We start from the raw sequence: 25,764 nt of genomic DNA on the forward strand, positions 1-25,764 counted from the left end.
AATGAATAATCCTGTATCAACCTGCAAACATAGTAATATTCAAATTAAAAAATACTTACGTTTCTCAGTTAATGCAACTTCACAAATCCCTTTCAATCGAGTTATGAGAAGCTGATCGGCCACCACAAGAACACTACAAATAAAATCCACATTTTGAGATTCTAAAAAAAGAAAGAAAACAAGCAAAACTATTACTTTGTACATTATACCTATGACAAAAGTTCAAGTAATTAAGACACAAAGAAGGAGAATTATAATGACTACTTTCTAAAGAGTGGCAACTATGATAAATAGTAATAATGTGAGACTTTTCTACCTTTTAAGTGGAAAACTGTAAAGAAACACACCAAAATGCCTTGGTTCACACTAGGACCATAAAATGGGTAACTTGAATTGATCTTTTTAGTCTACAAAGCATTTAGTCTAAAAATGCCTGACTTATTAAAATCTCCCATATTGTTAAACATTTCTCAATCTAATAAATAGAGGGGAAATTCAAATCTCAGCACCAAAATTATTATGTAGATATGTGTTAAATACATATAACATATACGTTAAGAACAAATGTATACACAGGAAGTGGGGTGAATAATGCTTTTAGATGCTCATATTTGTTTTAAATAAAGAAGCCTAAGGAGCTGGGAGGCTCAGTTGGTTAAGCAACCGACTCTTGATTTCAGCTCAGGTCATGATCTCAGTTAGTGAGTTTGAGCCCTACACCGCACTCTGTGCTTACAGTGCAGACCTGCTTGAGGTTCTCTCTCTTTCTTCCTCTCTCTCTACCCCTCCCCTGCTTGTGCTCTCTCTCTCAAAATAAATAAACATTCTAAATAAATAAATAAATGAACAAAATAAACAAGCAAGCAAGCCTAAGAGTACATTTTCTTTTTAAATTATAGGAGTTCCTTATTTAAAATAATCTTTCTCGTCCTGAGTACTATTAACGCCTAAAGCAGTAACCCTGAGCCACTGCCAGAATAACATAAATACAAAAACAAAACAAAACAAAACAAAACAAAACCACAATAGGAAGAAAAAAAGATTAAGAAGAAAAAATGTCGAAAAACTATTTTTGACAAAGAGGAAGAGGTGAACTCACTATGAATAGCAAACTAAGGACTACTTCCAGAATTCCTCTTCTCCACAAAAGCAATGAAGATACTAGGAAAATTGTGAACTTTTTCAAAATTCTAGAAGTTAGCTAAAGGCTTACAGTAATCTAGGGAGTATTGACTCAAGAAAAATGGCTGAATCTTGTTAAGAACAGTGAGCAATGGAGCACTGTAGTTTTTTCTATTTAAATCTTCCCCTCCCCTCCTCCAGTCTTAAAAACCAACAAGCCTACAATCACAGTGAAAACGAACAACCAAAGCCACTGAAGACAACAGAAGAGTTACAAAGCATTATTAAAGGTAAGTCATTATTTGACATGTGCGGCAGGGCTTGTCTTTATTTTGACCTGACTCAAAGCTTTTACTGGTGTGAACAGCCTCTTCCCCCAGGGTGTTTATTAAAAACAATCAGTTGCAATTAATGTTGAAGCTGACTGAGACAATGATAATAGATGGAGCAAACAAGAAGCAGATAAAAAACATTTTTTTTTAATAAAAGCTAGGGAAAAAGGATGTTAATGATTAGATGTTTGTATCCCCTGAAAATTCACATGTTGAAGTCCTAATTTCCAGTGTGGCTATATTTGGAGATGGGGCCTTTAAGAAAGTAATTAAAAGTAAGTGAAATTATAAAGGGTAGGGCCCTGATCCAATAGGATTAGTGTCCCTCTAAGTTAAGAGATATCAAAGAGATAACTGTCTGTCTCCCTCCCTCCCTCTCTTCACAACACACACACACAGAAAGACCATGTGAGGACATAATAAGAAGGCATTCATGTATAATAAGCCAAGAAGAAAGTCCTCACCAGAAACCAACCTTACCAGACTCTAATCTGGGACTTCTAGCCTCCAGAATTATGAAAAAATGAATTTCTGTTGTTCAAGCCACCAGTCTATCATATTTTGTTATGGCTGTCCCAGTTGACTAATACAAATGTCCATGGGGGTTTTGAAAAGTCCTAAAATATTGCTGTGAAACCAGAAGCTCACATGTATGTGGATGACTATATACATGCCAAGGAAAAACTTAAGGTCCTAAATTTTTACCTCTGGCTGAACTTGAGGCTCTGCTAAAACAGAAAATAAGAGCTAAAGCAGAGTCATGAACTGCCTGCCTGAAAAATGAAGGCATGCCCCAACACACACAAAGAACTCCGTGGCAAAGGCTGGGAATTTATTGGTTTTAGGCATTTAAAGAAATTTCTAACTTATCAGCTGACCACTAAGCTAACCCAGTAGACACTTCAGTGGTCACACAAGACAAAGAACAGAGATTTTACAGTATTAATTAGTTCAGAAAAGTCAAAAAGCAAACAGCAAAAACTTTTTAACAAACCCCAGGGAGGGAAGAGAATCTGACTTCAAAAGTTACCACATCATATTACTTAAAATGTCCAGTTTTCAGTTTGTGAGCTCAAGTCTCACATTGGGCTTGCTGCTGTCATCCTGTCATCACAGAGCCCAGCCCACTTCAGATCCTCCCCCCTCTCTCTCTGCCCCTCCCCCACTTGCACTCTCCCAAAACATAAATAGATATAAAATAAAATGTCCAGTTTTCTATGAAAATTATGCAAGATGCAAAATACATGTTAAGTATGGCCCATCCACAGGAAAAAAAGCAACCAAGAGAAGCTCTCCCTGAGGAAATGAAGATGCTGCATTATTAAAGTTTAAATCAGCTATTTTAAATATGTACAAAGAATTAAAGGAAATGTCTAAAAAATTAAAAGGAAGTATGAGGATAATGTCTCTTGAAATCAAGAATATCAATGAAGAGACAAATCACAGGTCAACTGAAATAAGCAATCTGGAGAACAGAAAGAAAAAACAATGAATAAAAATTAATAAGGCATAAGAGACCTATGGGGACGCCTGAATGGCTCAGTCAGCTAAGCATCTGACTTCAGCTCAGGTCATGACCTCATTACTCTTGAGTTCAAGTCCCACATCGGGCTCTCTGCTGCCAGCACAGAGCCCACTTTGGTTCCTGTCTCCCTCTCTCTCTGCCCCTTCCCAATTCATGTTTTCTCTCTGACTCAAAAATAAACAAAACATCAAAAAAATTTTTTGAAACAAAAAAAGAGACCTATGAAACACCAGCCAGCATATCAAGATACATACGGGAGTCGCAAAATAAAAGTATGACCTAAAGAATATTTTAAGAAATAATGGCAGAATGGGGAAAAGTAAAATGTAGAGGTTTTGTATGCAATGGAAGTTAAGTTGTGATTAGTTTAATTTTATGTATACTGTTACATATATGTGAGCCTCATGGTAACCACAAAGGAAAAACGTAGAGCAGATACACAAAAAATGCAGAGAAAGGAATCAAAGCATACCACTACCGAAACATCATTCAATCACAAAGGAAGACAACAAGAGAGAAAAAGGAAACAAAGGAACTACAAAACAGAAAACTGACGAAATGGCATTATTAAATCTTTACCTATCAACGATTATTTTAAATGTAAATGGATTAAATTCTCTAATCAGAAGACAAAGTGGCTGAATGGATAAAGAAACAAGATTCAACATTATGCTGCCTATAAGAGGCTCAATTTACCTGTAAGAACACACATAGGCTGAAAGTGAAATGATGGAAAAAAATACCCCATGCAAATGGTAACTAAAGGAGAGCTGGAGTGGCTATACTTCTATCCGACAAAATAGGCTTCAAGTCAGAAACAGAAGAGACAAAGAGGTTATTATATAATAATAAAGAGATCAATAAATCAATAGGATAGAACTATAAATACACATACAAGTATACAACAATGAAGCACCTAAATATATAAAATACATAAAATGAAGGCAGAAATAGTCAACAATACAGTAATAAAAGGACTTCAATATGGATATTCATATTCAAATACAGATAGATCATGGAGACAGAAAATCAACAAGAAAACATCAGACTTGACCAAAACTACAGACCAAATGAAACTAACACATACATATGGAACGTTCCACTCACAACAGCAAAATACACATTCTTCTCAGTGCACATAAACCATTCTTCAGGGCAGATCATACATTAGGCCATGAAACAAGTCTTAACAACTTAAGAAATTGAAATGATACCAAGTATCTTCTCCAACTACAGTGGTATAAACTAGAACAGGAGGAAAATAGGGAAATGTGTAAATATGTGGAAATTAACACAGTAATTCAAAGAAGAAATCAAAGAGAAGTACAAAATATCTTGAGACAAATGAAAATGGAAATACAACATACCAAAACTTATGGGATACAGCAAAAGAAGTTCTAATTCTGATAAATGCCTTAACAAAAAAAAGAAAATCTTGAAAGAACCTTAAGGGTTTTATATAACAAGGAACTAGAAAAAGAAGTCAGCCCAAAGTCAGAAGGAAAAAATAATAAAGACTGAGCAGAAATAAATGAATTAGACATTAGAAAAACAAAAAAGATCAATGAAACTAAGAACTGGTTGTTTGAAAAGATAAAATTAACAAACCCTTAAGTAAACTGAGAAAATGATCCCTCCAAAAATTAAATCATAAATGAAAGAGAAGATATTACAACTGATATCACAGAAACGTAAATCATTAGAGATTACTGTCAATAATTATAAGCTAACAAATGGATAACCTAGAAGAAATAGATGAGTTTCTAGAAACATACAAGCTACCAAGACTAAATCATGAGGAAACAGAAAATCTGAATAGTCAATAACTGAGTAAGGAGACTGAATCCATAAATCAAAAATCTCCCAAAAGTAAAGCTCTAGACCAGATGGCTTCATGGGTGAAGTCTACCAAATATTTAAAGAAAAATTAACACCAATCTTTCTCAAACTTGTCCAAAAAAAACTGAAGGAGAGGGAACACTTCCAAACTTATTTTATGAGGCCAGGATTATCCTGATACCAAAAGGAGTCGAGGACACTACAAGAAAAGAAAATCACAGTACGACACCCCTGATGAACATAGCTGCAAAAATCCTTAATAAGAAACTAATCAAATTCAATAGCATGTTAAAAAGATCATATACCACAATCAAGTGGGATTAATGCTTGGTGCAAGGATGGTTCAATACATGCAAATCAACAAATGTGATACTATCGTAACAAGAGAGGAATAAAAATCAGGGCAAACTGATTTTCAGTCAGTTAAGCGTCTAACTCTTGATTTCTGCTCAGGTCAGGATTTCACAATTCATGAGTTCAAGCCCCTCATCAGGCTCTGCACTGAAAGCACAGAGCCTGCTTGAGATTTTCTCTCTCCCTCTCTGTCCCCATCCCCCATCATTCTTGTTCTCTCAAATACATAAACTTAAAAAACAAGAGAATAAAAATATGATCATTGCAGTACATGCAGTAAGTGCAGACGACAAAATTCAACACCCATTCATGATAAAAACTCTCAACAAATTAGGTAGAGAAGGAAGATACCTCAACATAATAAAGACCATCTGTGACAAATCCACAGTTTAATATCATACTCAACAGTAAAAATCTGAAAGCTGTTTGTCTAAGATCAGGAACAAGACAAGGACCCCCACTCTTGCCACTCCTATTCAACATAGTACTGGAATTCTTAGCAAGAGTAATGAAGCAAGAAAATGAAATAAACATCATCCAAATTGAAAAGGAAGAAGTAAACTGTCCCTGCAGATAACAAGATCTTGTATCTGGAGAACCCTAAATACACCATCAAAAATCTATTAGAAGTAACAAATAGGGGCACCTGGGTGGCTCAGTTGGCTAAGCATTCCACTTGGTTCCAGCTCTGGTCATGATCTCACAGTTTGTGAGTTCAAGCCCCAAGTCAAGCTCTGCACTGACAGTGTGGAGCCTGCTTGGGATTCCCTCCCCCACAGCCAACTCTCTCCCTCCCTGCATCTCTCAAAATAAATTTGGAAACTTAAAAAAAAAAAGAATGAACAAATTAAGTAAAAATTGCAACATAAAAATCAGTTGCTTTTCTATGTACAATGAACTATCCAAAAAAGTAATTAATAAACCCTTTCACAATTATATCAAAAAGAATAAAACACTTAGGAATAAATTTAACCAAGGAGATAAAAGATCTGTATTCTGGGGCACCTGGGTGACTTAATCATTTAAACATCCAACTCTTAATTTCGGCTTAGGTCATGATCCCACAGTTTGTGAGTTTGAGCCCTAAGTCAGACTCTGCAATGGCAATGGAGAGAATCTGCTTGGGATTCTCTTTCCCTCCACCACTCGTGCACATTCTCCTTCTCAAAATAAATAAATAAACTTAAAAAAAGAAAAAGATATGTACTCTGAAAACTGTAAAACATTGATGAAAGGATTTTTTTTTTTTTTTTTTTTTTTTTAGACTTTGAATTTTTTTTTTTTTTAATTTTTTTTTTCAATGTTTATTTATTTTTGGGACAGAGAGAGACAGAGCATGAACGGGGGAGGGGCAGAGAGAGAGGGAGACACAGAATCGGAAACAGGCTCCAGGCTCTGAGCCATCAGCCCAGAGCCCGACGCGGGGCTTGAACTCACGGACCGCGAGATCGTGACCTGGCTGAAGTCGGGCGCTTAACCGACTGCGCCACCCAGGCGCCCCGATGAAAGGAATTAAAGATAACAATAAATGGAAAGATATCCCATGTTCATGGATTGAAAGAATACTGTTAAAATGTCCACTCAACCCAAAACAATCTACAGATTCAATAAAATCCTATCAAAATTCCAATGGCATTTTGCACAAAACAGAAAAAGCAATCCTAAAATTTATATGGAACCACAAAAACCCTGAATGACAGAGAAATCTTGAGAAAGATGAACAAGGCTGGAGGCATCACACTTCCTAACTCCAAATTATGTTGCAAAGCTACAGTAATCAAATACAGTGGAACACAACACGGAGCCCAGAAATAAACGCTCATTTTATCAATTAATCCTCAACAAGGGTATCAAGAATACAAAATGGGAAAAGGATAGTCTTTTCAATAAAGGGTGCTAGGAAAACTGAATGAGCAAATGCAAGAGAATTAAGCTGGATCCATACCATATAAAAAAATTAACTCAAAATGGATTAAAGATTAAACCTAACACCTGAAACTGTAAAACTCATAGGAGAAAACAGGGAAAAAGATCCTAGTCTTGTAAATGATTTTTTGGATATGACATCAAAACCACACACAACAAAAGCAAAAATAAGCATGTGAAATTACATGAAACTACAAAGCTTCTACAAAGCAATGTTGAAAACAATCAACAAAATGAAAGGCAACCTTCAGAAAGGGGAGAAAATTGCAAACCATATCTGATAAGGGATCAATATCCAAAATATATATGTAAGAAACTCCTACAACTCAATAGCAAAAACAAAAACAAAAACAAAAACAAAAACAACCCACAAATAAACTCAGCTAAAAAATGGACAAAAGAGCTAAATAGATATTTCTCCAAAAAACACATACAAATGGCCAGCAAGTTCATGAAAGGTGCTCAATGTGAATAATTATCAGAAAAATGCAAATAAAAAGTGAGAGGTGCCCTTACACCTGTTAGAATGGCCATTATCAATAAAACAAAAGATAACAAGTGCTGGCAAGGATGTAGAGAAAAGGGAACACTTGTGTGCACTACTAGCAGGAATGTAAAATGTATAGCCACTATGGAAAACAGTATGGAGGTTCCTCAAAAAATTAAAATATAACCACCGTATGATACAGCAATCCCACTTCTGGGTATTTAGCCAAAAGAATTGAAATCAGAATCTTGAAGACATTATCATGTTCACTGCAGCATAAGTAATAACAGTAAGGATATAGAAATAGCCTAAATGTTCACTGATGGATGAATGGATTTAAAAAAATGTGGTATATACATACAGTTGAACACTCCATCACACCTATGACCAAAAATACTTTGTAACTAAAACATCAGTGTATTGCTTGACAAAGTATATAAACACAATCTCTTCATAAATTTTGATTCAATTCTTGGTCTAGTTCTTTTCCCTCAGATATATTATCACAAGGGGGAAAACAAACAAGAAAAAACTTTGTAAAGTGTTTGTCAAAACCATACTCCATATCATCAGATCCTCATCTCAATCACATAAGTAGTAGGGTATGAAACTGTTCAATCTAATCTCAACCATTATATATAATTCTTGTAGAACTCATTTTCACAGAGGTAATGAAAATTTTCTTTATCCACTCCTTTACTATTAGTAATCATCCCTATTGCTTATTCTAAATTAAGCCTCTGTTGATGGCTTATTTCAATTAGATTAAAGATTCATGTTGATTTTGCCATTATTCAATTATATCTTAAACATCTAAAATGTCCTCTTATGAATACCTTTTATCACCACAGCTTCATCAGTATAGAGGTAGTCCAAAATAACTTTCAGTATGTCAGAATGTATTGGCATTTCCAGAGCTGTACAAGTGGAAGCCTAAATAAAGTAAAATAATTAATTTTAAACTACAAAAAACTACATTCTGACTGGTACAGAAAATTCTGAACAGGAATCACATCAAATGCAAAAAAAAAAAAAAAAAAACCATTTATAAAACACAAAGCTAAAATGACATACGTTTAATTTTAAAATGCCTTATAACATGGAGTAGCAAGAAAAATTGAAACAAAAACCAAATACACTGGTATTCCAAATACACGTCTAAATAATAAAGGGGAAATTTTGATTTAAGAAGCCTTTCTGCAATAAGTTTTAATTCTAAATGCTGCTATTTTCCAGCAGGCTTCAGCATAAATCAAGTTTAATACAAAAATAAAATTAAGTTAAAATATCAGGCTCCCATTTTAAATTTTAGTATATTATACTAAATATATAGAATATATTTTAAAAAAGTGTGATTACCAGCCATGTGTTTTCAACTTAAATCTTACCTCAATCCATGAGCTACTCAGCATACTATGAAAATATTCTGAGAAAAGAAAAAGTACAAGCTATGAGAACAGTAAAACAATACTAAAACCAACAAATCAGGAACTAATAAAAAGTATATTTACCAAGTCTGGCACAAAGAACACACTTATGACAAGGAAATTCCTTTCCATCCACTGATTTCATGGTCACATCACATAGAAACGAACTGAAAAAAAAATTTTTTTAATTGAAGCAAGAGGGATTTCTTTACATATTTAGCAAGTAGAAAATTTATTATAGGATTTGGCTTAACTTGATTTTTGTCTTAATTAAAGATAGCAGACAACAAACAACTTGAGGGCATACATACAAATAAAGTATTTCATCTCCTTCCACTGGAGGAAAGATAATAAGGACCTTATAATAAAGAATATTTAAAGGGAACTGAATACAGATAAATATTCAAGAACAGACTTCTAATTTTCCTTTTTCGGTACAGGCCAGACCAAATTTTAATAATATAATAGTAAGTGACATCATGATCAAAGGTCTTTAAGTCAGTTCCTTTTACAACCTATTCTTTGCTAAGCACAATCTAGATATCTCCATAGTTTCTTTCTCCAGAACTTATCACCTACAAAGTAAAAATACCTAAAAACAAAAACTTTTTTTTTTAGTATGTATGTATGTATTTTGGGGAGAGCGCAGGTGGGGGAGGGGTGCGGGGGGGAAACAGAGGATCCAAAGTGAGCTGACAGACTGACAGGAGCGAGCCTGATGTGGGGCTCAAACTCAGGAACCACAAGATCACGACCTGAGCGGAAGTCAGATGCTTAACCAAGCAAGCCACCCACATGCCTCACGAAAACTTTTTAATAAATTATATTCTAAATATTTGTTATTATTAAAAAACTTATACTAAAGGAAATAATCATAATGATGCAGAGGCATAATTAGTTTGATTTTAGGGTAACACTATTTCCTACCTGTTGAAAAATACAAAACTTGGGCAAGAAAAAATAAAAATTTTTTTCATTTATAATGAAAAAACTGTTAAAAAACTGTTAAAAAAACTGTTTAAATGTCTTACTGAGAAGTTAATATTTTATCCACTTACCTTAACAGTTCTCCAATATTTCTAGAAATGAAGACTAGTAAAGGTAAAAGGGTATCTATTCACATATTTTGTTTCATATGTCAGTAAGAAGAGCTCTGTTTTCATACTTAGTTAGGTTCAAAATGTAGAGATGAAAAGTTTGTCTTCATTTCCTAACTTACCATTTTTTCTGATTTAGCTTTGATTTGTTACCAGTTTTCTTCTCAATAACATTAATTTTTCCATTTTCAAATCTGACTCCATCTAACCTGTCAAAGAGTAGATAAAAATTAAGTTGATGGACCAAAACGAAAATCCAGCAAATTACAGTACCTTACATCTGAACCTAATTATATAATTTATATCACCTAGAAAAGTATCTCAACAAACCCTACTCTGTGATTAAAAAAAAGTATCATATATTCTCCTTCAATTTTAGTTCAATTCAAAGTACAGTTGACTCGTGAACAATGCTGGGGTTAGAGTCACCACCAGCACTCCCTCCAAGGAGGTGAAATCTCCCCAGAAACTTAACGACTAAGAGCCTACTGTTGACTGGAAGTGTTCCCAGTATCAAAGAGTAGATCTGTTTGTATGTCTGTGGTTTGTATGTTATATTCATTTACGTATTATATTCTTGCAATAATGTGGAAAAAAGAAAATGTTAAGAAAACCATAAGAGAAAATACATTTACAGTACTATACTGCATTTATCACAAAAAATCTGAATACAAGTGGATCTGCACAGGTCAAACCCATGTTTCTCAAGGGTCAACTGTATATTAAATATCATCACTGACAAAAAATATATCAAAATCATACCACAAAGCCCATTAGTGTTTTTATATAGGAAACAAGATATACACTCTTCCTCTGCTCCTACCCCACACATAAGATTATACTTTCACAAGCAATATACATACTTTAAGAAAAACAAGAATTCCAAAGAATCTGGCTTATATGACAAATACTGCCTTAGGCATTTTACACATGCTATATAACAAAACTACATGAGATCACAATTATCCACCCCCCCCCCATTTTCTTTACTGAGAAACTGAAGTTCAAAGAAACTAAGAAATCTTGGCTCCAGCCAGTCATAGTAAAGAGGCACATATAGGTATTTCTAGTTCAAAAGATAGTTCTCTTTCCAGCATACCACACTGCCTACCATTCCAGATCCCTGTTATACAAACACCATAGAGAGTTCAAACCGACTAACAGCCTCCTCATCCTTTAATGTTTTAATCCAGTGAGTCCTGCAGAGATAGCTTTAGAAGAAAGGAAAGAAAGAACATATCCATGTACCTCCCTCTAAATAGGAGGGTTGGGGAGAGAGTTGGGGGAGGGGAGAAGAGGAGTAGACAAGAAAAAGAAGAATTTCTAAAAGAAGGACATAATGAGGTTCAAGAATAGATATTAAGGAGAGGCCATACCTACTACTCAAATTACTGAAACCAAATTTCTTTGCAACATTTTGCAACATTCTTACAGGATCATCTTCCCCAATACTTTTCCCTTTATTGGAAGATTTAGGTTTGCTTTTCTGCTTTTCATTAACTGTGTGAGCTTGATTACTTCTGTAAACTTCAAATGCTGACTTCTGATTATCTTCATGGCAATTCATTTTATTTGAATGAGAATTCAGAGCGCCCTGATATTCTTCTGGTTTTTTGTTTAAGTTTATTCTTGGTGTGAAGCCATGAAGTAAAAAGTCACAAGTATCTGTGTATATAAATTGTAAAAGGTACTCAAACAAGTCAGGATGAACCTTCTCTATCACAAAGAGATGGCATCCTGCAGAATCTTCATCTTTCCGGTAAACATCTGCAAAGTCTAAAGTAGTCCCATCTGAAAGAAACAATTTTTGAAAAAAGTCAGAATGCACTGCCAAAATATATTTATGTGCAGGGAAGATTCTATTGCCAACTTGAAATGTCACATCATGTATGTTGTCCGTTTCATCTGTTTCCCTTAACAGTTTGCCAAACTCTTCAAAAAAGGATGATGAAGATACAGCTGGAATTTCATAAAGGCTAGAAATGAAACAAAAAATCATTTTTACTTTCAAGAAAATGAAAAAAAAAAAGCATCCTTAGCCTCTTCTCCTTTTAAAGTACAATTTCTTTTTTAGTTACAAACTTACAAAACTTTATATCTGGTATTTCCTAAAATATAAGCATACTGCACAGTCTTAGATACTATATTACTCTTTAAAATGTTTCTATTCCTTTTTCTATTTTTCTCCTAAACTAAAATGACAAGATTTAAATTTTCCTTTAAAAGCAGTGTTTTCTATTTCTATAGGGAAACACTAGGCTATAAATCCAAATGACCACTTCATAGAAATTTTCTAAATGACTGTAACTAAATACAAAGAACTATAAAACTAAAAACATCCAAAAAAGGGTACAGTTCTCAACCTTTCTTTTGTATCCTTTTATTCTTTATCCTTTTAAGTGAAGAAAACCAAATATACAAAGAAATGAGCAAATACTTCAAGTATGATCCCACAATAGGTCAGAAACTCAGGAAGTAAAGATAAACACACACACAGACATACAATCAGCCCACAACACTGATTGTTTCAATACTGCAAGAATGTTATCACACTTTCCCAATCCACATTCCACCCTTCCAGGTAGGGGAACCATCCTCCCAGTTTGTCCTGGATTGAGGGGTTTTCCAGGAGATGAGACTTTTGGTGCTTTAAATGGGACAGACCTGGGCAAACCAGGTTGGATGGTCACCCTGCTTCTAGGATTTCTTCCCAACAGTACCCTATAAATATTTATTAAATATTTAATATTTATCTTAACCTGTCATCTCTCTACTAATGTGACTTAGGAAAGATTTGCACTGAGAGTCACACTACCCTACAGATGACTATATACTACCTCTTCTTTTATTAATTTTCATATTCAAGGGTTAGATATTTTTTCAAACTACATAACAAATATTTATATTTCTCAGAATCTGAGAACCTAGAGTACATCTTAAGTACTACAATATAAATAAATATTGTGCATGTACATATGTATCTTCAGTATTTTCAATAAAAATCAGTTTACAAACGAAAAGAAACTCTCATCATTTCCTATAACAAATTCCACCTTTGAGTTATCCAGCTAATATGATTTTATGTCTAAAGTCTCTTCAAGTCTTGGCAAAAGCAGTTCAATTAAATTTGTTCCAGCAGCTACTGAAAACAAAAGAAAGGGATTATTTCTTCTAAAAAATGAAATTTAATATATACAAGTGTACCTTGTTTTAGGATCTGACTGCAGGATTGCAAAGTTGCATCCACTTGGATCTGTGCTGACACTAACAGCTCTATGGGCAAAAGTAAGTTTCTCAAGTCGAATTCTTTCATACACACTATTTATATCAGAGACACAAGACACATCTGATGAGGAATTATGAAGATTTGATAAAATCTCTGCTAAAAAGAAAAATAAACTTTCATTAATGGAGGCTTTATTGAAGCTATTAAAATGGTTTAAGAGTAAAGAAAATAGAAAAACAACTAGAATATGGAAATATCTTTCATATAGAAGTCAGTCCTCTTGAAGAACTATATCCTCCTTCTCTTCAACACAATTTGTACCCTATGTACAGGTATTAAACAGGAAATTTTGGTGAGTCCATTCTCAATTATCCACAATTTCATCCCTTTCAGCAAAAACATCCTCCACACTGCAACCAAAGTTATCTTTCTAAAAAACAAATCTAGTGCTATACTGGCTTCTAAAATTCCTCAGCTTGCATTAAAAATATGTAAATTTAGCATCCTCATAATTTGTATGCTTGTTTGTTCCCCCACTTCCTTCTCCATTCTTCCATTTATTCAGCAAATATCTGAGTGACTACACTGTGCTCCTGTGATACAGTGATCATCAGTCTATCCCTTGTGATACAGTAGTGATGTTAGGCATGTCCCTACCATCTTGGGAGTACACAATGTAGCAGAGAAGACAGATGTTTAAACAAATGATTGTATCATTACAAGTCAGATCAAGGCTATGAAAGAAAAGTATGAAATCTGCATGCAAAGAAATGACTCCAGCTGCAATATGAAGAATGTTGGAAGTAATTAAAAATAAAAACAAAGAGATCATTTAGGAAATGACTTTAATAAGAATCCAGAAAAAAATAAATGATAACACTGAAGTTACTGTAGCAATGAAACTCAAGACAAGTGGAAAGATTTCAGAAATACTTGAGACTTAAGTGAAAAAACTTGGTGACAGATTGGATACAGGGATGGGCGGGGGGGGGGGGGGGATGTGAGGTGTCAAAGATAGCCATTTAGTTGGAAAGAAAACATTGCAAAACAGATGTGGGAGCAGAGATCATGAATTCAGTTTTAGGCCACTAAATATGGCTAAGATACAATTCCAAGGACTTTCAACATTTACAAGTCAAAACCTGCATTTTGGTTACTCTCTCAAATTCACTCTATTTCAGTCTTAGAGGGCTTTCCTAATCTTACTCTGATACTCAAGTTATTTCAGTTTCTGTGCTCTAAAAAACCTAACATAAATATATTAGTATTTTTAAACTGTAAATATTTATATACATGTCTACTATCCCTACAAACTTATGAGTGTCTGAGAACAGGGGCCCATCTTACATATATTTTGTATCATTAAAGCATAGTCCTATATCTGGCATGTGGTAAATATACTTTAAATGTTTACAGACTTGCATAATCTATAAAGAAATAAAATACAACAAATCATTAATCACTCCACTGTGGCTTTATGATTTTGAAGAATGTTTGTAATTGTCTGAGTATAAATGTGCTCTATATATGTTTTAGCATACAATAACTGATTTATTTATTCAACGGATAGTTTAATAAGGGACTACTATCTGTCAGAAAATATGCTGAATGCTAAGGATACAGTAAAGCAGTTAAGGTCCTTGCCATCTTAACAGTCTGATAGGAAAAAAAGCATTAAAAAAATTAGTCACAAAGATAAATACATGAAAACAAATAAAAATGAACTGCATCATGAAAATACAAAGGGAATATGAGAAGTGAAATCGGGTACCCTCAATTTAGATTATGGGATCTGTGAAAACATTTCTGACATACAAATTATTAAGCTGAGATGTGAAAAATTAGAAAAAGCCCTGGGACTACTGAACAAAATTGAAAATCTGAAGGTCAATGTGACTGGAGAGTGGTAAATGAAAGGGAGAGAAATCAAGATGATTTCAGAGACATAGACAAGGGTCAGAGCAAGGGCTGTAGAGGCCATGTTTAGCAAGTGCAGAAACCATTAAAGAGTTTTTAAAAACACAGGAATATTAGAATCAGATCTTAAAAGATCACTCTGATAATCAGTTAAGAACAGATAAAAAGAAACAAGAGTACAAATAAGGCAACACATTTTTTTGCAGTTGTCCATGTGACATGGGCTACGGTGGGGCCAATGAACTGTGAAGAAGTAAATGTATTCTAGTTTCTCCAGAAGAAAAATCAACAGAGAATAATTATGAATGAAAGAAAAAAGTTGCTAACCTAAGTTAAAAAACAATGCAAGTAATCCAAACATTTATAAATTTATAATCAGAAAAAATTAAGAATGAACTATATAATGAAAAGCTTCTATTTTCAATGGTGGCATCTTAAAGCTATCCTTTATATTCATCAAGGAATGAAATAAAACATCTCTATTTAGCAGCTGTTTAATACAACTACCTTTTCTTTTTAAAATTCTCAATAAGGGGCGCCTGGGTGGCGCAGTCGGTTAAGCATCCGACTTCAGCCAGGTCACGATCTCGCGGTCCGTGAGTTCGAGCCCCGCGTCAGGCTCTGGGCTGATGGCTCAGAGCCTGGAGCCTGTTTCTGATTCTGTGTCTCCCTCTCTCTCTGCCCCTCCCCCGTTCATGCTCTGTCTCTCTCTGTCCCAAAAATAAATAAACGTTGAAAAAAAATTAAAAAAAAAAAAAAAAGAAAAAAAAAGAAAAAAAATTCTCAATACATATGAAAACTTTATTCTTCCAATAATTTTCCCTTAAGTCATGAAATGTACTGTTTAAAAACTTTAACTGTATATATACATGTAAAAAAAAAAGTACAAGCCACTCAGTTCTCAACGTAGGGAGGAAGAGTAAAAATGGAGCTTGGAAGATGGTTCAAATGCATCTGAGGGGCACCTGGGTGGCTCTGTCGGTTAAGCATCTTACTTTAACTGAGGTCATGATCTCATGGTTCGTGGGTTGGAGCCCCGCGTCGGGCTCTGGGCTGGTGGCTCAGAGCCTGGAGCCTGCTTCGGATTCTGTGTCTCCCTCTCTCTCTGCCCCTCCCCAACTAATGTTTTGTCTCTTGCTCTCTCTCAAAAATAAACAAACATTAAAAATTTTTTAAAAACAGAAAAAAAAAAAGCATCTGGGAAGCTGTTTTTTTTTTTTTTTTTAAACTTTACACTTCCCCGCCCCTTGAGCCAAGGCTAGCAACAGTGTAATGTTCTATTAACAGTAGTGATCTTCTATTACCGATAGGAAGGAGCCGTGACCTCAAGATCTACTGAGACAGATGAAAGGTTGAAAACTCGATTTAAGTGGACTGAATTCACTCTGCTTACCTGCACACACACAAACCACAATCAAAAGAGGAGACCTAAGGGTAAAACCTAATAATACTTGTCAAACCTAATGATAAATACTTGCAAAATTAAAAAGTTAACTGAAAGGTACTTTATGTGCTACTCATGTATATGAACTGACCTTTCTTTTCAGAATTCTTTCTTTTTTCTTCAAACCACTTCCCTTTAAATCCTTCTCCATCCTGTGTGACAAATAAAATGTCTTTTCTATTTAAAGCAATATCAGAAATGAACACCTGGCGTGGATAGGCCCATCGACACTGCTTCAGGGAACTGCTGACTGATCTCCAGCAAAAAACCTAAAACCAAATTACACTGGAATATAAATATATTCCCATACAGCATTTGAACAACCAAAAACTGAAATCAGGAAAGAGTATCTATAAAATAAAAGTTCTAATTAATGTTTCAATGTTCATTCTTCTATGGAAAAAAGATACTATAAAAACCTATTTTTAAAGAACTGTGTCTTCCAGAAAAAAGTATACCAAACAAATACGAAGCATTAAAAATATTTCAAAGACACTCCTCTTAAGAAGAAGTAATTTTCAGTATTGTTTTTGGCAAACAGATTTGCTACAATGATAAAGAAAAAATTATGAAAGCTATATCTTAGATATCAGACTTGTGCAGTACCATCTATTTGCAAGAATGAAAATCACCCTATGAAAACCCAAACTTTAACTCTCAAAAAAAAAAAGGAGATGTATGAATAACCCAATTATAAAACTAAAACAAAATCTTAGAGATAGAAAACTCATAATACAGTTATGGTTTCCAAGTGGTTCTGCAAATCTTAGTGTTCCTGAGAAATGGCTTAGACGCTGATGCTCAGGGATGGAGAAAATAATGAGAGGTGGGGTGCTGAGTTTCACAATCCAGCTTTATCCAGAGCAGCAACTCTTGTCTGCTTTATATATTTGCATTCCAAGAAAGATCTCATTTGAAAAATTAATACTGCTTAGTTTTAGAAATTCAATCCCCTCATAATTAAGAAAACTAAAACAAAATGGTTATCTGCCAAGGTCACTCAAAAGTTACATAAAAAAGACTATACTGATTGATTCCTTCAGAGCTTGGTTTTCATAGTAAGATTCTAATTTGCAGAAAGTAAAAATCCAGAGGTATAAACTAGATCCATATTAATATAAATGAAACATATCCTAGAGTCAAATGTTTTTTGTACTATTTTGTGTAATCCCATGCCTCTGCTTCCATTAGTACAAATTAGAACTCTAATTCTAATATACTTCCCTATGTTAAAATGATCAACTATAGGTTTATATCTGTTCAGTACCAGTAGGTGGAGCTTTATGATTAATTCTTCAATTTCAAAAATGTCAAATTTTATAGCACTAAGTAAACCTCAGAAAATATTCTCATTGTATGTTTCTACTTCATAAACAAATAACAATCTGTGTTTTTCTAGCCACAGTGTAAAATTCTTTATGTTACTAATGTATACTTTTAATTTAACAATTTCATTAGAGAAATGTACTGACATATTTGAACAGGGAACTAAAATTAGAACTCTACTTAAATGGAGAGAGATTAGAGAGTCATCATATAGTGATCTAGAAATACATTATCTTTTATATATGACAGTTACAGCCTCTGAAAATATACATACATGTATATTTGTTTAAAACTAAATCTGGAGAAGGGCAACTGGGCGACTCAGTCGGTTAAGTGTCTGACTCTTGGTTTCAGCTCAGCTTATGATCTCACGGTTTGTGAGTTCGAGCCCAACATCAGGCTCTGCACTGATGGTATGGAGCCTGCTTGGAATTCTCTCTCTCCCCCCTTCTCTCTCTGCCCCTCCCCTGCTCACTCTCTCTAATAAACTTAAAAAAAAAAAAAAAAACCAAAAAACACTAAATAGGGGGAAAACTTTCTAATTATGCACCAAATTTTTATTACTACCTGTTTAGCTATTACTTTTTTTAAAGAGTAGTTACATATATCATATCTATTCAACTTGATATCTTTATCAGTACTCAGTATACATATCAAATAATCCATCAAAATCCCGTATTTCCATTTTAAGCACAGTAAATGAAATCTGGAGCTACAGTTTTAACTAATGTTTCACAGGGCAGCTTTGTCAATGTCATCAAACTTTCCCTGAGGTACCAGCTCCATACTAATTAGTACTAGACGTCAAAAAGAGAGAAATAAAGTCAATAGAAATCATTATCATGGTAATTCATGTTCGCATTATCAGGTCCTCTACAGCTACCAACTGAGAACAAAATTACTACATTTTTGCATAAATATACACTCACCCTTCCAGCTCCATCCATTGCAAGAATGCAGATTTTCTGACCTCCATTTTCCTTCAAATTTTCAGGATCAACCTTGTATTCCATACGCCCCCCAGAAACAAGAACTTTTTTCAAGTTTAGTTGCCTAGGTGAAAAAAAAATTCTACATTAATATGTTCTCTAAAATACACATGCTCAATTTTAAAGAAATTACTATTCAAACAATAATCTAGGGTGATTATTGTAAAAGGTAAAGGAAGATGATTTGGACTTTGGTATCCTTAGTCCCTTCTTTCCATAAGTTTCCCCTACATAATGGCCATTTCTTTTTATAGCAAGTCCTTCCCTCCCAAATGCCTCTACCCACACATATACACACATCTGACACTTAAAGCCCCACTTGCTAATGCACACGTTCACTCTATTTTAAGTAACTGATAAAACTAAAAGCTCCTAAGTATATTTGCAATTTAACAGAAATGAAAAACTTTAAATTCAAAATGAAACAAATTCTTAATTTCAAATACGGACAACCCTAAATAGCTACAGCTACCAGGAAAATCATTACTAATTTAATAACACATCCACTAGCCATTCCATTATATCTGCATATGTGATATGCCCATAGTATTGTGTGAAACCTACTGCTAATCCAGTCATTGTACTCCCTTTCAGATATTTTGCTTGCATTAAGATTTTTTATTTTTTACTTTTCAAAATTACTATGTTGTAACAATTTGTAACAAAAGAATTTTCTTAGTTAGAAACTTGGCTATAACATATTTACACAATTTAATGTTATTAATCAATAACAAAATCTAATATCCAAAAAAAACTACCTCATGATCAGAAAAAAAGCTAGTCAGTTCCAAGAAACATTTATGTTCACACTTTCATGTTTCTAAAATTGAAATATGACCTACAATTAATACCCTTCCAATTGTTACACATAGAAGCTAAATTGTGGCAAACTGATGGTTGACATTCTCTGCTCATAAGCTAATTTCATGGATGGAATCTGTTTATGAAGTACCATCTCATTTACAATAGCAAAGGCACATTTTGTTGCATTTCAAATTAAATGCCTGATTGCTTATTTAAAAGTTAGATGGCTAATCTTTAGAAATCCTGCACACTATTGCTTCCACTAATTGAGCTATACTCTTCCAGGTAGTTGAATTTCATCTTATTTGTTCCAAGATGTATTTCTCTACTTGTATTTATTACTGTAATTATTGAATAAGATAACATATAAGCCAATAAAATATTACTCTTAAAAGAATGTTTTTTCTGAAAGTTGAATACTTTGGAATGACACATGAAATATGTAAAGCAAAAAACTGCTGTCAAACCAGAAATGGATTAATCGACTATATAAGATTGAAAATGTATGAAAAGTAAAGGACTCTTACCATATTAATTTATCTCACAATTGTTTTAATCACTTGCTCCTTACACTGTTCAAGATGAAATCAGAGATGACACATTCTGGGTGTGGCTTATGCATGAAAGATAGGGAGGGAACTCCAACTGGTGGACCTAGTGATATTTACACCTTAGTTCTAGGATTCCCTGCTTTACCTGGCTTTTTGATGAGCCAACCAACTGCTGCTAAATTAACTGCATTCTACTAGACTTACTTTCAGTAACAACAGGCTAGACAAATATAAAGATAAAAAATATACCACTTAGTTATAAATACATGGACTGAATCCATGGTATATGATTAACTATTTTTTTTAAAATAAAGAAGTACATAACAAAAAAAAAGGGGGTACACATGAACCAATGATGATTGTGTCACCAACCAAGAATTATGATTAATCTAGTTTTGTATACCTGAAGCATTAAAAAAATGAAATTTATAGGTCACCCTTAACCATATGTTAAACATAATTCAGAAATACTGCTTTATAATTTACAGAGAATTTTAATTTTTTAATGTTTGTTTATTTTTGAGACAGAGAAAGACAGAGTGTGAGCAGGAGAGGTGCAGAGAGAGAGAAAGAGACACAGAATCTGAAACAGGCTCCAGGCTCTGAGCTATCAGCACAGAGCTGGACATGGGGCTTGAACCCACGAACCATGAGATCATGACCTGAGCCGAAGTCAGACGCTTAACCGATTGAGCCACCCATGTGTCCCTACAGAGAACGTCTACTACATACATTCCCTGGATGCTTGTCAAAAGACTAAGGTCATCAAATGCAAAAACTCTTTCCTTTCAGTTTTAAATTTTCTCCATTCCACTTTCTCAATCCGACACTTCAGATCATATAGCATAAAGCTGATAATCAGAGTTTTGCTGGAAGAGTTGAGTTATTATTAAAGTGAGATTTCTTTACAGAAATACACTTACTTAGAAGCCATCTTTTTGCACTGATAGTCTGTAAGTAAGTAAATATCTCCCCTCGTGGTAACACAGACTGTGGCCCCATCACTTGCAGCAACCAAAGACAAAGTGATATCCTTATGATGAAGGGCAGAGACCTGACGAGGAGCAGTTACATACTTTTCTCCATTGGGATCTGGCAAATAACCTAAAAAATTGCACAAATAAATCACAAAATATCCACTTTAAGAATTCAATTTTTTTTCAGACATTGTCATCAAGACTTCTTACCCAGTTGTCCACCATTTAGTCCCATAGTGTAAACAGCTTCTCTAGTCCATAGCACTGTATGAAACCTGCCTGCTGCTACTCCAATGACTGTCCTTCCTTTCAGATATTTTGCCTGCATCTATTCAAAAAGACAAGACAGCAGTTTACTATGAATCTATGAACTAGTACAATTTTTACAAGATCCAGTTGATGAAGGTATCAATATATGGCATACTCACCATCAGTACCCCCTCAAGTTCTAATGACAGAATTCACTAACAGATCTCAGCACTAACACTGAGACTCCAACTCTTCTCAGAACACAAGACATTTTGATATAGCCATTTTAAGTCAGCAATTTTAACATATAAAAAATTGGCATGGTATACAAACCAAATCATTCAAACTATCAACAAGCAATATGCAAAACAGGCATTTTCATTTCATCAGAAAATGTAGTACTTTTAAATTTGACACATTTAGGGTCTTTCAATGGCACTATTGACATTTTTAGCCAGATGACTTATTGACATAACATATCATACTGATTGTTGTGCAAATATTGGCACATTCAGGGTCTCTCAATGGCACAACTGACATTTTTAACCAGATGACTTATTGACATAACATATCACACTAGTTGCTGTGCAAATACTGAACCACCCTTGCATCCCAGGAATAGCCAAAGCAATCCTGAAAAAGAAACACAAAACTGAAGGTATCACAATTGCAGATTTCAAGTATATTACAAAGTAGTAATAATTAAAACCGTATGGTATTAGCATAAAAATACTCATGTATCAATGGAACAAAACAGAAAACCCAGAAATAAATCCATGATTATATGGTCAATTAATCTTTGATTAAGTAGGAATGAAAAAACAATGGGAAAAAGACAGTCTCTTCAAAAAATGGTGCTGGGAAAAATAGACAGCTCCATGCCAAAGAATGAAACTGGATGACTTTCTTACACCATAAACAAAAATAAACTCAAAAATGGATAAAAGACCTAAATGTGAGACCTGAAGACATAAAGATCCTTGAAGAGAATACAAGCAGTAATCTCTCTGAAACTGGCCATAGCAACTTTTTTCTAGATAGGTCTCCTGAGGCAAGAGGAATAAAACCAGAAATGAACTACTGAGACTATATTAAAACAAGTTTCTGCAAAGCAAAGGAAACAATCAACAAAACCAAAAGGGAACCTATTGAATGGGAGAAGATACTTGCAAATGACATATCTGATAAAGGGTTAGTATCTAAAATATATAAAAAATTGACACAATTCAATTCCCAAAAAACAAATGATCCACTCAAATTGGGCAAAAGACATGAACAGACATTTCTCCAAAGAAGACATACAGATGGCCACAGACACATAAAAAGATGCTCATCATCAGGGAAATACATCAACACTACAATGAGATATCACCTCACACCTGGAAGAATGGCTAAAAACAAAAACACAAACAATTGTTGGCAAAGATGTGGAGAAAGGGGAACAAACTCTCTTGCACTGGTGTGAATACAAACTGGGGCAGCCACTGTGGAAAACAGTATGGAGTTTCCTCAAAATATTACAAATACAACTACCCTGTGATCCAAGAATCACACTACTGGGTATTTACTCAAAATGTAAAGGAATACATGTACACCCATGTTTATTGCAGCATTATTTACAATAACCAAATTATGGAAGCAGCCCAAGCATCCATCAATAGATGATTATTCAGCCACAAAAAAAAAAAAAAAAAAAGAAATCTTTCCATTTGCAACAACACAGAGCTACAGAGAATAATGCTGAGCAAAATTAGAGAATGGCAAATACCATATGATCTCATTCACATGTGGAATTTAAGAAAAAAAATGAGCAAAGGAGAAAAAGACAGAAATCAAGAAAGAGGTTTTTAACTATAAAGAACTGAAAGTCACCAGAGAGGTGGTGGGTGGGTGGGGAGATGCGTGAAAGAGCGGATGGGAATTAAACAGTACACTTACCAGATTAAAAAAAAAAAAAAAAGGAAAATGAAGAAAATGAAAAAAAAAAATTTGACACATTCAGGGCAGCACTATTGACATTTTCAGCCTGATGATTCTTTGTTGTAGGGGACTATCTTGTAAACTACAGGTTTAGCAGTGTCCCTGGACTCTATGTACTAGATGTCAGTAGCACCACTCCTGCCCCTACCCACAGTGCAACAACTAAAAATGTCTCTGCACATTGCCAAATGGCTCCTGGAGATGCAAGTGTAACCCCAGTTGAGAATACTAGGTATGGGGCGCCTGGGTGGTGCAGTCGGTTAAGCGTCCGACTTCAGCCAGGTCACGATCTCGCGGCCCGTGAGTTCGAGCCCCGCATCAGGCTCTGGGCTGATGGCTCAGAGCCTGGAGCCTGTTTCCGATTCTGTGTCTCCCTCTCTCTCTGCCCCTCCCCCGTTCATGCTCTGTCTCTCTCTGTCCCAAAAATAAATAAACGTTGAAAAAAAAAAAAAATTTAAAAAAAAAAAAAAAAGAGAGAGAATACTAGGTATGTCCATATCAACCCAAAGCTCCAAGACAGCCACACAATGAGAATAAAAACAGAAATAAAATCTACCATTTCTAAAGAAATCTACAAAATGATTAAATATCCACAAATTCCACACTATAGAAAATGGATCTTCCAACCAAAAAGTACCACAGATTGGAGAGTACCTCTATTTGAGTAATACTTCCTTTTGATCCATTATTCATCCACAATGGAAAAGCATTAGATTTAATAATTTAGTAAATAAAAAATGTATATCTAATAATTTTATTTTTTAAGTTTATGCATTCATTTTGAGAGTGCCACACGTGCGTGAGGGGGAGGGGCAGAGAGAGAATCCCAAGCAGGCTCTGCACAGCATGGAGCCTGATGTGGGGCTCAAATCCACAAACAGTGATATCATGACCTGAGCCAAAATCAAGTCAGACGCTTAACCAACTGAGCCACCAAGGCACCCCATATACCTAAAAAATTTAAATCCAGAGGATTAAACCAGTAAAGAAATTTAACGTCTGAAATGCAAAATTTTATGAGCTGAAAACACGTTTGTTAAGTGATGATTCTAGTAATATATTAATTTAGAGCACCACTCCTAGTTCTGTGAACTAGGTCTGTGAAATTGAGCAGTGGTGGCTGTGCAAATGGGAGCTGGAAATTAGAACAAATAACAGTGGCTTTTGAACCTATGTCCCCTCAAATAATCTTGCCAGGTAGGATTTCTGTGCAGAGGCAGATTTTCCATGAGGCCAATAAGCTCAGGCTTCTGGGTAACTCATTTGGATAGCCCATTTTGCATTTATAAATTTCATGTCTTTTCTTAAGGACACCCTCAAAATTATTTGTTTCAAACCCCAAAAATGTGGATCCCCCTCTGTTTGTGAATACTTAAAAAGATGAGCGGTGTCTGGGTGGCTCAGTCAGTTGAGCATCTGACTTTAGCTCAGGTCATGATCTCGTGCTTCACAGGTCCCAGCCCCGCATCCGGCTCTCTACTGACAGCTCAAGGCCTGGAGCCTGCTTTGGATTCTGTGTCTCCTATCTCTCTGCCCCTCCCCTGCTCACATTCTGTCTCCCTCTCAAAAAAAAAAAAAAAAAAAAAAATTAAGAAAAATTAAAAAAAAAAAAAAAAAAAAAGGGGCGCCTGGGTGGCACAGTCGGTTAAGTGTCTGACTTCAGCCAGGTCATGATCTCGCGGTCCGTGAGTTCGAGCCCCGCGTCGGGCTCTGGGCTGATAGCTCAGAGCCTGGAGCCTGCTTCCATTCTGTGTCTCCCCCTCTCTCTGGCCCTCCCCCGTTCATGCTCCGTCTCTCTCTGTCTCAAAAATAAATAAAAAAAAAAAAAACGTTAAAAAAAAAAAATTAAAAAAAAAAAAAAAAAAGAAGTTTACCTGTCTGGGTACATTACAACTGGAAGGTGGAGGAATAATTCCTAACTGATGAAAAATATTTAGTCCAAATGTATAAACACATCCATCTTCAGTCAGTACAACAGTATGATCCTTTGCAGCTGCCACCTGGGAACAATTATGACCACTCAGTCCTTCCACAAGCCTAGGGATCTACAAAATAAAATTAGCTCAGTATAATATATTAGTCATTTATACAAAAATGCAAATAGAATCTGGTGATACTGTATCCAAAATGACAACACTGATAAATGGCTGTATCTATCATAGGTAAACCCTACAATTCAGCAAGGGACAAGT

General features: G+C 34.8%; 1 protein-coding gene across 4 annotated transcripts in view; it reads right to left on the reverse strand.

The window, feature by feature from the left end:
- The window catches only part of IBTK (inhibitor of Bruton tyrosine kinase), a 90,748-nt gene that overhangs the window by 40,261 nt on the left and 24,723 nt on the right, over window positions 1-25,764 (reverse strand). For 2 of the 4 annotated variants that reach the window (XM_045498881.1, XM_045498883.1), the window contains exons 6-17: window positions 25,447-25,617; window positions 21,554-21,671; window positions 21,290-21,470; window positions 18,952-19,075; window positions 16,788-16,965; window positions 13,314-13,488; window positions 11,486-12,085; window positions 10,232-10,318; window positions 9,097-9,179; window positions 8,974-9,011; window positions 8,422-8,518; window positions 60-161 (exon numbers count right to left, since the gene is read on the reverse strand). In XM_045498881.1, coding sequence (XP_045354837.1) covers window positions 60-161; window positions 8,422-8,518; window positions 8,974-9,011; window positions 9,097-9,179; window positions 10,232-10,318; window positions 11,486-12,085; window positions 13,314-13,488; window positions 16,788-16,965; window positions 18,952-19,075; window positions 21,290-21,470; window positions 21,554-21,671; window positions 25,447-25,617 — 1,954 coding nt within the window. Of the gene's footprint in view, window positions 1-59; window positions 162-8,421; window positions 8,519-8,973; window positions 9,012-9,096; window positions 9,180-10,231; window positions 10,319-11,485; window positions 12,086-13,313; window positions 13,492-16,787; window positions 16,966-18,951; window positions 19,076-21,289; window positions 21,471-21,553; window positions 21,672-25,446; window positions 25,618-25,764 lie in introns of all 4 variants that reach the window. The other 2 variants (XM_045498882.1, XM_045498880.1) reach the window with 1 other exon arrangement.

The sequence above is a fragment of the Leopardus geoffroyi genome, chromosome B2, assembly GCF_018350155.1.
Source record: "Leopardus geoffroyi isolate Oge1 chromosome B2, O.geoffroyi_Oge1_pat1.0, whole genome shotgun sequence".
Classification (NCBI taxonomy): domain Eukaryota; kingdom Metazoa; phylum Chordata; class Mammalia; order Carnivora; family Felidae; genus Leopardus; species Leopardus geoffroyi.